Source organism: Tenebrio molitor, chromosome 3 (assembly GCF_963966145.1).
Source record: "Tenebrio molitor chromosome 3, icTenMoli1.1, whole genome shotgun sequence".
Classification (NCBI taxonomy): Eukaryota; Metazoa; Arthropoda; class Insecta; order Coleoptera; family Tenebrionidae; genus Tenebrio; species Tenebrio molitor.
In genome coordinates, this window is record NC_091048.1 from 6,406,986 (window position 1) to 6,420,287 (window position 13,302).

At 35.8% G+C, this 13,302-nt stretch overlaps 1 protein-coding gene across 1 annotated transcript; it reads right to left on the bottom strand.

Annotated features, from left to right (window-relative positions):
• Positions 1-1,960: 1,960 nt before the first annotated feature.
• On the bottom strand, positions 1,961-5,242 carry LOC138127167 (luciferin sulfotransferase-like). The gene is made up of 6 exons (XM_069043043.1): positions 4,849-5,242; positions 3,914-4,123; positions 3,761-3,857; positions 2,643-2,799; positions 2,466-2,586; positions 1,961-2,410 (listed from the first exon to the last, which is right to left on the bottom strand). Exons 1-6 carry the CDS (start codon positions 4,859-4,861, stop codon positions 2,043-2,045), a joined length of 966 nt encoding a protein of 321 aa, XP_068899144.1. The 5' UTR covers positions 4,862-5,242; the 3' UTR covers positions 1,961-2,042.
• Between the last annotated feature and the right edge of the window lie 8,060 nt (positions 5,243-13,302).

The window sequence follows — 13,302 nt, forward strand, 5'->3', positions numbered from 1 at the left end:
CAACAAGAACGCATTCATTCTTTAATAGTCGTGAAGAAATTAAATAACCATTAGTTTTGGAAAATCATAATACACTACTTTGTAATAGTAAGTACCTACTATCAAAAGCATACCGATTGATATTTCTTTTTCTCTTTTGTCTATTTGTAGTCCACAATAAGCACACGAGCACATAAGAAATGTTTTTGATAATTTTAGAGAACGAAATGAATAACAATTAGTGAGAGCAACAACAACAAATGGAAATGTCTTTTGAAAGCGTTACCTAACAAAGTCGCAGTGTTTGTCTATAATCATCTTCAGCTTTGACTCAATCTGTTCTTGATAAACTTTATCACGAAGGAGATTCTCCCAACCTTCAACATCGCTGCCCAGGCTCTCGATGAGTGCGTTACACATGTACATTTGAAATTTGACGTGTTGTGTGGCATAGATGACCTGGTAGGCGTGCGCTTGTACCACAAGCGCCCACAAATACATCGTCATTTTGAAAATAACCATGAAAAAATTCCCCTGATGGGCAGACAACTTGTCCAAAATCTGTTGAACAAAAATCCCTTCTGCGTGATTGTCACCCGAAGACCTAACTAGGCTGGCCCACAGCAGAGCTAGAGCTGTGTTGATCACGACGAACGTGTTTATTTGCTTCGATTCTTTCGCGATTCTCAGTTTGACGTCGTTTCCGGCTGAACTGGCGTCCCACAGCGCAATAACGTTCATGCCATTTTCGACAATATCGTTTTTGACCAGAAGAAGGACGATAGCTAAGAGGGTCTGAAACACGTTTCACAGATTCGATTGTTACACGTTTTGGTAAAAATTACATAGCACGTTTGGAAGAAGAGTGGTCCGTATTTAATTAAATCGTGCATGTTAGGTGTCTGAAAGAAGTAATAAAGCTGAAGGAGTAACAGTGTCGAGTGGGTGATGAGCGTTAACTTCAGGAGGTGCTTGACAAATTTGGATTGATAAATGTCGCATCCTATCACACGAACTGGTTTTAGGCAGTCATCTGAAAACATTCCCCAAGAATTTGTTTGTTCTTTTTTGATTAACTTACTTACAGTTTATTCGACTTGGATTCATCATTTCATCTCAAAGGAGTCTTCACAAAACCCCCACAAGTAACTGTCGACATTGATTCTATTTCGGAACTATTATTCCACTAATTTGACCGATCGATACATCTAATGATGCTTCTCGTTTAACAAATTAAAACAAAGTCGACGAAGGACACCAAACCTATTAGCTTTTTTGAACAGTAAATGAACCAGTCGAGATTTTTTAAATAGTTATTGACGTTTCGTATGTCTGTGCTCAAGAATTAGTTCGTAAACAAGAGTAGCGAAATTTCAAAATCCGATAAAAAGGAATGAAAACCACTAAAGACGACACAGTTCAAAGGTGACAGTGAGAATCTATTTTCAGTGGTCGTGGAAAGAAATTTTGTTGAAGCCCATATATCTTGGAACGTTTCCGTTTCCGATCGGAACACGGATCGACACCCAAAGGCGCATCGTGGTATTACGTGTTACGTATCATCGATAATAATTGTAGATACTCGTACATGTAGTCAATGGTTAGTTAATAAACAGCCGAAGTGTTTCCTTCTGGGATCCTGGTCCTTCGACATTATGTTCAACATAATGTAAACAAATGCCCAAATGTAAACAGTTCATTATCAGGCAAAATTGGGTAGATTTTTCCTCTGCTATTTTTAATTTGGATTAAGAAAAAGTTTCGTTTCCAAGGATATTACTTAAATTTTTTACGGTAGTAGTGATTGCAATAATACAATTTTTAGTGGTTCTCAACGAGTCGAGGACTTTTTGATCTGATCAGCATTCTGATATTCTCTTTGTCTCTTTAAAGTTTGGCAGGACATTTACCTAACACCCTGTATAGTGCATATATTATAATTTAATTATTTCTTTATTTACATTAGAATATAAATCAGCTACACATTTCAGTTTGTTTATTATTGAAAACAGGATAATAATAAAATCTTTCTCATTAAAAATGCGAAAGACACACACAAAATATTAAATCAAATAATCTGTATTATTAGTGTTGATCTTGGTCCAATCTTCAAATCTTTTTAGCATATCAGATAACATTATGTTTTTATGATCACCAACTATCCCTTTTCTAATAAAATTCTGACCAGTTCCCGATTCGTAGAAGCCCTCATAGTTGACAGCTGGATTTTTCTTCATTGACTTGAAGCTGAGATGTTGAGTCAACATATTCATTTGATCATCAGTCAGAGGTCGCTCCAAGAACTCTGACACCTGATTAATAACTTCGCTTAAGTCGCTCTTCATTTCCTCGTACTTCAGAAACAGAAAATTTGAATCATTTCTCATCTTCCAGTATGAGAAAATATGTTTCCAGTATGGACCATACGGAACTTCAAATTAAAATATATGTATTACAATAATTAAAAAAAAAAATTGTTTACTTACCTTTTCCTGCTAAGAAACATTCGCAAAATTCATTGAATTCGCCTTTGAACAAATCAAATAATTTGAAGTGATGGTAATAAGAAACGCATATGTCTTTGGGATCACGTGTTATGTAAATCACCTAAAGAAAAAGGATTACAAATTTTTTGTAATTAATAAGTAATTAAACGTTATAACCTTCGGTTTCTTAGCTCTGGTGTTAATTTCCGTAGGAAGTAATTCGAAAGGTAAATGGGTTTTGATAACCAGTGGACCTTTTTGCTTTCGTACTCGTATGTGTTCGGTCGGGTCAGCAGTCGAAGGTGAGATGAAATCAAAATACATTACGTTTGCTCTACAGAACAAAAACTTACGTAAATAGTAGATTACGTTACGAGTTCAGAAAAGTGGAAGTTTACTAGACGAGAATGGCAAGTTTAAGTACCAGCGTCAGCGAGTATTTAAATCCCATACGAGTCCAGTAAAATCACTTTTCTGACCAAGAGTGTGTACTGTTTTTTCGCATTTTAAGAATATTAGAATTTGTTGAATATTACTCAAAATCGTACAGTAATGGTTGCTATGCTGTAAAGTGACCCATTACTGTACTAATTTAAGTACAGTAATATATCGGGTCTTCAAATAAATATATATTTAAAGTAGGCGTAGGCGACATTCTAATTCTGTTATCAGTGTAAAGTAATTTTTGTAGGTAACCAATTATTCTCCGGAGTTACACAGGTTACATAGTAAGCTTTTTCCCAATTTCATATTGTCATATTCCGTGGAGGGGAATAGGGAGAATGCACCAAAAAAATTAAAAATATTTTCTAACCTAATTTTATTTCGTTAAAATGTCAGACGCTTCTTGTGTCATTTTCTACGCTGGAAAAATGATGCAAACAATTGAATTTCCATAGGTTGCTCTAAATATAAATTTATTTGAAGGCCCGTTAGTTCATTACTATAGAAAATGCGAAAAAATAGTTACAAATGTATAACATTGACTATTCAATCATCTAAAAATATTTTGACTCGAGTAGTGAAATTAGATTGTTATAAATATGAAAAAGTTAAGAAGAGTATTTATGTAAAATTTTATGTAGGTATAGAATATCAAGATTAATTTGATATAACCAAGATGAGAATTATTACTGAGGTAATTATAAATTTCAGTTAAACTAAGAAAAGCCAGAATTAATGTCCTTACAGAAAACATTATTTTCGATTTGATGCTTTAAATTAAAAAACTGATAATTTTCAGCGTTTTTAAAGATCTAAGTGTGAATCTTACTTTACAATAAGTTACAGCTTACTCTAAAAATGGACTTCGATGATATATAGGTAATTCACTCTTTTTGACATCGCAGTTGTTGAGAATCATCCAAACCATTTCTTGGACCCATGTCGTACCTTCCTCGAAAATGTTCAACAAATGAAATGCTAAATACGCTTGTATGTATTTTTACCTGATTTCGGGAAATTACAAATCCAAACATCTTCGTCATCAACTTCCAGATTTTCATAATATTGTTTTAATTCTTTGTATTTGCCGGGAAAAGTAAAACCGTTAACAAGTATGTGACCATCATTCATACAACTCATAGTAAATTTTTCTCGAAGAATTTTATCAACGTCCATTTTTGAACTTTTTAGAAATTTACTCCGTCGAGTAGTATCTGCAGTAGAACACAACAGTTTTCAAAGTTTTGTTAGCCTCATACATATTTTATCGCAGTTTTAGTAATGTACATATGACAGCCTGAGTCAGCTAAAACAGGTATGTTGACAGATAATATAATAAGTGGTACGCTTATTATCGATAATTTTTTTTAATGTTACGAATGCCAGTCCCAACGACGAAAATACAACGAGTGCGAAGCACGAGTTGTATTTTCCAAAGAATGGGGCTGGCATGAGTTGACATTTGTAAAAAAATTATCGATTCTTAAGCGTACTATGGCGGAGAAAAAATTTTGGCCGTCATTGTCTGTCAATTCAAAAAAAAAAAATTGTAATCCGTACTTTATTGTCATCATGATTACCGTCTTGATTATGAACGTTTTTTTTTGGGTGGTAAATTCCAAAACTCAAAATTATTTTGTCATTTCTACTACACAGAACGTTTACCTCAGGTTATCTATGTACGATTGCTCTAGTTTTGTTCATTCATATCGGATTTTTGGAATATCTGAGCTTCAAACAGTTTAAATTGATTGTCAAAATGACAAGAATCGGAAGTGGGGTTACGATTCCTAAAGGTGTATTTACACTTTACTTGAATGTCAAGAAAGTGACGGCCAAAAATTTTTTGGCCGCCATAGTACCACGAATCATATTTAGGAGGAGAATATAATAAATTAAAATAAGAACCACAGATGCACATTTAAGCAAAAAAGCTTACCCCAACGAGTCATTATGTGCTTTTTCTTTCTGGAAATGCGCGTAACACACTTAAAAAATGTATCTGACGTTTGTCTGACTTTTCTAAATTATTTTATTTGACAAGTGAAACAAACGCAAGTTAGCTAATACCAAATCGATAATACAGTGTGGAATAAAATGATTTACATCTAGTTACCTTTGGAATTTTTGCACATGTACATTTTCCTGTACCGCTCTACTTTTTTTTTCGAAGTGCCGAACTATTAGTTTTGTCAATAAATGTCATCAATCGAATTAACAATTGTTACAATTTACTAAATTGAATTAACAAACGTTGGTGGCCACTTTTAACACTAGCTGTGACTTGCTTTTGTTAGCTTCCTTTTAATTTCAATCTCAACTTTGCATTCATGTCATCCCTTCGCAATAAATCACATTTGGAATTTGGATATATATATTTTGAGGTTAGGCTTTCTTTTTTTTTTGTAGAGCGGCATTTCGTATTTTTACAAGGGTAATGCAAAGGTAACTAGATGTAAATCATTTTATTCCACACTGTAGTTAGTCGCGTATTGTCACTATGGTACAAGGTCCTATTGGTCAATATTTTAAATTTAAGAAGCAACGATTGGCTCAATATTCAATGTATTATATTCTCTAAATAATATGTATTTCAATTGCCTGTCCAGGTTTAATATCCACACGCTCCGTTATTACCGGTATTAGATGCATAGATGCATAGATGCATACCTAATAGTTTAGCTGGATGTGTGTGGCCGACTTTAACGATAGTATTTGACATTTTACTAATCACTATGTTAAGCATGTTTCTGGTTATTGACGTATGATTTTACCTTGCTTCAACAAATTATGCATAGATAATTCTAAACACGTGTAAGTTATTTTAACATGGTCCCTATAAAATTTTCAAGAATTGTTTATACAGGCTGACTGACGAAAAACCTTTGACGCTGTATCTTACTTATTTTTTATGCGATTTGAATAAATGACACATCAAATGAAATAGTTTGAAAAACACTTCATTATTATCCTATTCGATATTTTTTTCGACATCTATTTTTTGACAGACGATAGCCAACTTTTTTTTTTCAAATTACACACTATATATTTTTTTATTCGTTCTTATAAAGAATCTTCTTCTGAATATTCGTACATTAAAAGAAAAAACAAAAAATGTATTTTAATTGAAAAAAATTGAAAATCAAAAATCAAGTAATCAAATATGTAAACAATACAAAATCTATTCTGGTTGCTCAAAATTTCCTCAATGCTGTCGATACCTTCTAGAAATGCCCACTTTTGCATTCAGTAAAAATTTTCGGGGTTTTTCCTGACATACTCGCACTGCCCTTTTTTTAAACTCTTTTTGGATACCTGGTGGGGTCAAATAAACATTGTCTCGAAAGTTTCCAATGAATATAAAGAAATCCAATGGATCCAAATCTGGGGATCTAGCGGCCCATCGAATAGCTCCATGAGCACCCATTCAACGTTCACCAACATAATTTAAATGATTTAAAAATACAAAATTCATTCATGCGCCGTCCTGATGAAACATGACTCTATTCAACACTGCTAATGGTATCTCACTGTGGTATCTCATCCAGAAAGTTGCTTATTTCGTTTGATAATAAATCTGTGGCGGTCGTGAAAAAGTAGGTAAGTTGAAAATGTTAATTTTTCAGGGCAACGATTCGAAATTCCACATCATTCCTAAAATCCTGTAATTAAATAGAAACTTCATTCTACCTGTACTTGCTTTCAATGTAAGTAAATTTTAAACTGTGAAAATCTGAATTATTTAACTCCATGATTTATTATTAAGGTGTAAACATCGTTAACTCATTTTTGAAATTATTTGACTTACCTACTTTTTCACGACTGCCACAGAAATAATATGATATTTTGTTTGATTGAGACTACTATCAATAAAAAAGGGACCCACTAGTCCATTCTATCTCCAAAAATGCCACAGCACACGTTAACACTAAATCGTCTCTGGAAATTTTCTTCCACAGCAACATAATTATTGTTATTATCATCAAACTGTTTTGACAAATGAATATTCAGAGCTTACTTAGTCATTTCGAGCATTTAGAACAAACTTCTCTTGTTTATTTTGGTCACTTGATTTTTAAATTTTGTACATTTACTCTTTAATTTCTTAACTTTTGTTTAATGAATAGTTCTTTGCATTTTTATATTCAGAAGACAAATCTCTACAATACTTGTAATTGCGAACTAGAGTTACTAAATTTAGTAACTTTTGTCTTGTGAACACATTTTTTTACCGCAAATTTGGGCTTTTAAAAAGTTAGGTTATGGGTCACGTCATTTGTTCTGTCAAAACTGGTCCAATGTGTTTAATTATTTTGAAGAAAAAAGCAAAGTTGCACTACACAAATACGAAAAGGCAGTTGAACGTAACAATGAAATAATTTTGCATTTTGCTGCTCATTCTCGTCATCGTCGCTGTTTTCCAAGTCCGAATCCGAATCTTCAACCAAATTAACAATATTTCTGGATATGTCGTGGATGCTAAAGTTTCCCATAAGCCTTGTTCTTGTCCTTTATTTAAAATTCTATACATATTTCTGGGACTGAAGCCTGTGCAGCACTTAGGAAGAGTTTTATTTTAGATTAGGATTTACCGAAAAAACATTCGCCACTGCTTCTACAACTTTGTACTTTGTATCCCACCTCCACCCGGCGGCACGGCAATTTTGCCGGAGTACATACACTATTACGGATAATACTATCAAGTAATAGTGCAGTGCTTATCAACATAATTACCGGCGTCTCGCCTCCGCATTTTGACTTTTTTGTGTTTTATGTTCTGTGTCAATGTTAAGGAATTTCCTCACGATGTGACATGAGTATAATAATATACCTTTTTGAATTTCAACCACCAATGTGTTCTCTGAGTCCAAAATTTTTAAATTTTTAAAAAGAGATTGGGGTACTATTCCTGTTGCTGAAATTATAAATGGTAAAATCGAAATTTTTTCTAAACACCAAAGATTTCTCATAGCAACGGAGAGTTCTAAATATTTATTAATTTTTGTATTATATGTCTGTGTTATATTGTGTGAATTTGGAACAGCTATATCTAAAAGATATGCTTGCTTTTGTTGTTTATTTAAAATAATAATGTCTGGTCTGTTATGCTGAATGTGAATGTCAGTTAAAACTGTCCGACCAAAATATAATTTGTAATTGTCATTTTCTAAACAACTTTCTGGTTTATAAATGTAATGTGGTTGTGTATCCTTTAATAAATTGAATTTAACTGCTAAATTCATGTGTATAATTTTTGCGAATATATCATGACGTTTTTTATATTCGCTTTGAGCCAAAACGGTGCAAGAAGAAATGATACGTTCAATGGTTTCCCCTTCAGTATTTACGTTTCCATTGTCACCATGAGTAATTTCTTTCTTAATTTTGTTGAAAGCCTTTAAAATGTGCTGCTTCGTCTGCTTGCTTATTGATGCTTTACTCCGTTTTGGAAATTCATTTATTTTGGCAGTGACAATAATATGACATTTTAAATGACGAATTTTCATATATTTTGTAAAAAAAAATTAACAAAAAAAAAGGTGCAGTTAGTTCGTCATTACAAAAATGAATGCATTATACGTACACAAATCACCAATCAAAATTAATCATTCGAAGAAACCTACCCGGTTTTACAGCGATACAATTTTGATAAAATAAATGCTGCTCAAACGTTCGCATAAAAATCAATAATTTAGTCCAATTTTTACTCTTTTGCGATGACGTCATTATCTGGTAACTTCACGTATGTTTGAGCTAGGATCAGAAACAAATTTGAGTTGATCATAAATAACTATAGTTGTTTTCAATGACATCCGTGCTGTCAGTGTCATTTTTAATATGTTGAAACAGATTGTACACCGAAATTCATTAACAGTATTCAGAGTATAAGCAAATCCTAGTTCCTAGAAAAAAAAAGAGAGTGTGTCGTAAAGACGCACGATAGAAGTGAAACTTTTGTATTACAGGGAAATCAGAATATTGTAAATTATCACTGATAGGTTCAAGAGGAGGTGGCTGAGCCGAGGTGCTAGTTGCTGGTTCATTGTCTTAAAAAAATTTGTTACACAGTCTAGGACTGGTTTTACAAATCTATGAGGGGCATGATGACCAACTCAATAGACCGGGACCAATGGCTTAACGTGACTTCCGAATCACGAGACAGAATATAGCCTTTTTTTTTTTTTTCTGGTTCGGAATTGAACCCGGGACCCTCGCGTCCCTGAGCCGAAACGAACTCCCTTAGGCTATATTCTATATTATATTTACACCGTCCAAACTAGCACGTATTCTATTCCTTTCTATACTATCTCGTTCAATTTCAGATCTATTTTTTCTTTTTTTCACATTCTGAACTGACACTACACTCGTACTACATTTTCTCTCACGCCACGCTCTTGTTCTTTCTGCGCCTGACTTAGGCATATTCACAACAAAATTGTATATTTTAATGAAGAAAATAAATTATAAACAACGATAACACTAAACAATATCGAAATGCGTAACTCATTATTCATTTTTAAGCCTCCAAATTTAAAGAGAGGACATTTTCGATAAATGCCGTGAGTGTGACAAAGACAGAAGTATATTAACTTACATTTAACTGAGATGGAAATATTGGCGCAACCGTTGTGCGAGACAGTGTTTACCCCCTCCACTTTTCGTCACACAAAAAGGTTGCCGATCAGAATTTCAAAACCCTCCCATAAAAAGTTTCACTTCAAAAATGTCAAACAAGAAATTGAGGTTATGATAAAAGAAAATTTATACTTCGTGAAACATCAACAACAAACAATAAAACCCAGTCTTCCACATGGTGTACAACACGGTTAAACTAAATCATCCTCGGAATCCGAATCATTTTTAGGTACATAAAGTAACGCTTAAGGTATAAGATTTTATGGCAGCACTAAAATTATCTCAATAATGGAAACCAATATTGGCGTTAAGATGGTTGTCTGGGGTCGTGCAGCTGCATCCCTTTTCCTTCGTTCAGGGCAGGGATTAAAAATTTGTGAAAGAACATGATTTTGATGTTTATTGTAAATTTTGTTATTGAAACGAAATTCCCTTTAGTACTTTGTACGAAGGTCATCCAGAAGGTTACAAGGGCTCCTGAGACCGGGGGAAATTTTTTGTTTCAAAGTTGGCACACCTGGCATGTAGGGGTCCTAGTTGTCAGTTTGTTTGGTCCTGCGTGTTTGTCGGCCATTTTGTTCAGTCACAATAAATTTTTCCGTTGGAGAGGTCGTCGCGCGCTCCCACCACCTCCGTTTTGCACAGGACGGAGAAGCTTTTCTGGATTCTATCGTGACGGGGGAATGAGACGTCGGTGTGTCACTACACCCCAGAATCCAAAAGACAATCTTTTAGTGGCGTCATTCATTTTCTCCAGACACCAGAATGTTCAAGACGAACCATTCAGCCGGAAAAGTCATGTCATCTGTTTTTGGGTCCGTAAGGGGTTCTTTTTGGTGGATTTTATGCCTAAAAATGCAGAGGCTTACTGCAATACCCTCAAAAAAAACTCAGAAGAGCCATTCAGAACCGCAGAAGGGCAATGCTGACCCGGGGAGTCAGCCTTCTGCATGACAACGCCAGGCCCCATAGCGCGCCAGTTTCACAGGAGCTGCTGACATCGTTTGGATGGGATATTGTCACCCGCCCCCCCTATTCACACGACTTGGCGCCTTCAGACTATTACTTTTTCACTAAACTAAAGGAGTTTTTGGGTGGGAAACGTTTTTCCAACAATCAGGAGGTCAAGGAAGTGGCTGAAAGAGCTGGCGGTGGAGGTCTATGACACTGGCATACAAAAGCTGGTGCCCCGACTGCAGAAATGTCTCGATCTCGACGGCGATTACGCTGAAAAATAGTTTAATATATTTGTGAAGTATTCTGTGAATTTCAATTGAATACAAGCATTTTTCGATCCTACATAAATGTTGTAACCTTACTTTCTGGATGACCCTCGTATCTTGAAAACAATAAAGATGATTTGTAATAGTATTGTATATTTAAGAAATAAATATAATTTCGTGGGTACGCATTTGTTTTGAGGCCGGCTCTGGAATTCACAACAGAGAATTGCTTAAAGCATGATTTATGGTTGGGCTGACGGGTCTAGGCTAACTCGACACCAAACCTTAGAAGCAATAAACATTGACCGGCCAACTCGACACCAAAAAAAAAAGGGACATTTCAAAGACACCCCAAGAGATAGGCCAACTCGACACTAAGTGCCCACTTACTACCTGTCTATATGATCCCCCCTAGTAGAGGGTATTTCCTGACGGGCAGGCGTCTTTTCCGCATCAACCATTGCTTATAACACCGCTATAACCGCAGGTACAATTTTGGTGTACTGCTTTTTGTAGAGTCTTTATTTCTAAAGCGTATTTGTGGATTTCTTAACAGATCTTTATTTATAGCCTTTTTGTAATTAATACAACTTTTGTCATAACAAATTGTGGTTGCTAAGGCAACTTTAAACATATAACTTGATTGGAGTTTGCATATTTCCAACACTCCCCCTCAAACTGCATCTTGTGTCTTTCTTCATGTGGTCGTAGTCATGCCAAGGGCATGGATGCACTTATTCTGCTTTGGCGATGACAATCCCTTTGTCAAAACATCGGCTGGCATTTGATCAGTGGGAAGGTACTCCACCTTGATGTCTCCTGTCTCCACGGCTTCTCGTATGAAGTGGTGACGAATATCTACGTGTTTCGTACGGTTATGAAACACGTGATTTTTGCTTAACTGTCCGGCTCCTTGATTGTCATTAAAAATGATCGTCGTTGACGGCTGATCTAGGACTTCAGACAGGAAACGCCTTAAATGAATAGCTTCCTTCGTCGATTCAGAAAGAGCCATGTATTCAGCTTCCGTACTGGACATTGCAACCGTTCTTTGTTTTCGTGATTCCCAACTGACAGCGGCGTTAGCGAAATTGAAAACATATCCTGTGTACGATCTTCTATGATCTATACTTGCACCCCAGTCTGCATCGGCATAACCTACAAGTTCTTGTCCAGACTTTTTGAACATTAAGCCTAGATTTTCTGTGTTCTTCAGATACCGCAGTACTCGTTTCTCAGCACTCCAGTGTTGTTCCCCAAAGTTTGTGTTGAATTGGCTGAGCATGCTGACGGCGTGTGCGATGTCTGGTCGAGTTGAAACAGCCAAATACATTAGAGAACCAACGAGGCTCTGATATGGTAACTTTTCAACTGCTTTCTTCTCCTCTTCGGTTTTCGGGCACATTTCCTTCGACAGTTTTTCATTCGGGTTAATCGGGGTTGTTACACCTTTACAATTTTCCATGTTGAAACGACTTAAGGTTTCCTTGATGTACTTTGATTGTGACATGGTAATTGTTTGTTTCTCAACATTTTGTGTGAATTCTATGCCAAGACAAAAACTCAAAAGACCTAAATCTTTCATCTCGAAGGACTTCGACAGTTCTGATTTTAATCGTTGCAGTTTTCTCGGGTTGTCCGATGCGACCATGAGGTCGTCAACATAGATCACGACTATGACGATGTTTCCGTCTTCTTTATTGATGTAAACACAAGGATCGGAGTTCAATGGTTTCAGTTTTTGTTGTTTTAATTTTTCGTCTAGTTTCTTGTACCACTGCCTGCCTGATTGTTTCAGGCCATAAAGTGCCTTTCTAATCAAACACACTTTGTTTCCTCTGAATTTTCGTGACTCCTTTTCATTTAGTATGTCGTAGAAATCACTTGGAACCTCCATAAACACTTCTTCTTCGATTTCGCCATTCAAATAGGCACTTGTGAAATCCAGTTAGTGTACTTGGAGACCTAATTCGACTGCTATTGCCATGAACAAACGAATTGATCCGAGTCTTGCCACGGGGGCAAACGTTTCGTTGAAATCAATACCAGGTTTTTGAGTAAAACCTTTCGCCACGAGTCTGGCTTTGCGACGATCGACTGATCCGTCATTCTTGAATTTTGTTCGTAGAACCCACCTCGATTCAACGGTTTTCTTTCCCTGGGGACGATCTACAATTATCCAAGTTTGATTTCTTTTCAGAGCTTCGTATTCTGCATTCATTGCCTTTTTCCAGTCGGCAGCTTCTGGACTAGATAGAGCTTCTGAAACTGTCTGCGGGTCGCCAAACTCGATCAGACCAGCTACATCATGCAATTCTTCGTTCTCGTGGTTTTCTTCTTCTTCGGGTTCTACCCCCTCTTCGTTGACTTCTATCATGTTGAACAGTTTTCGCGGTCTCCCCCGCTTGCCGGTAAGAACCTTCTTTGGTCGTCCTAGACCTCTCTTCATTATCAGGGGAATTTCTTCTCCGTTTTCTTCTTCCACGAGAGTTTCTCCATCTGCTTCTAGATCGCAGGTTTCTGTTTGTTTATCT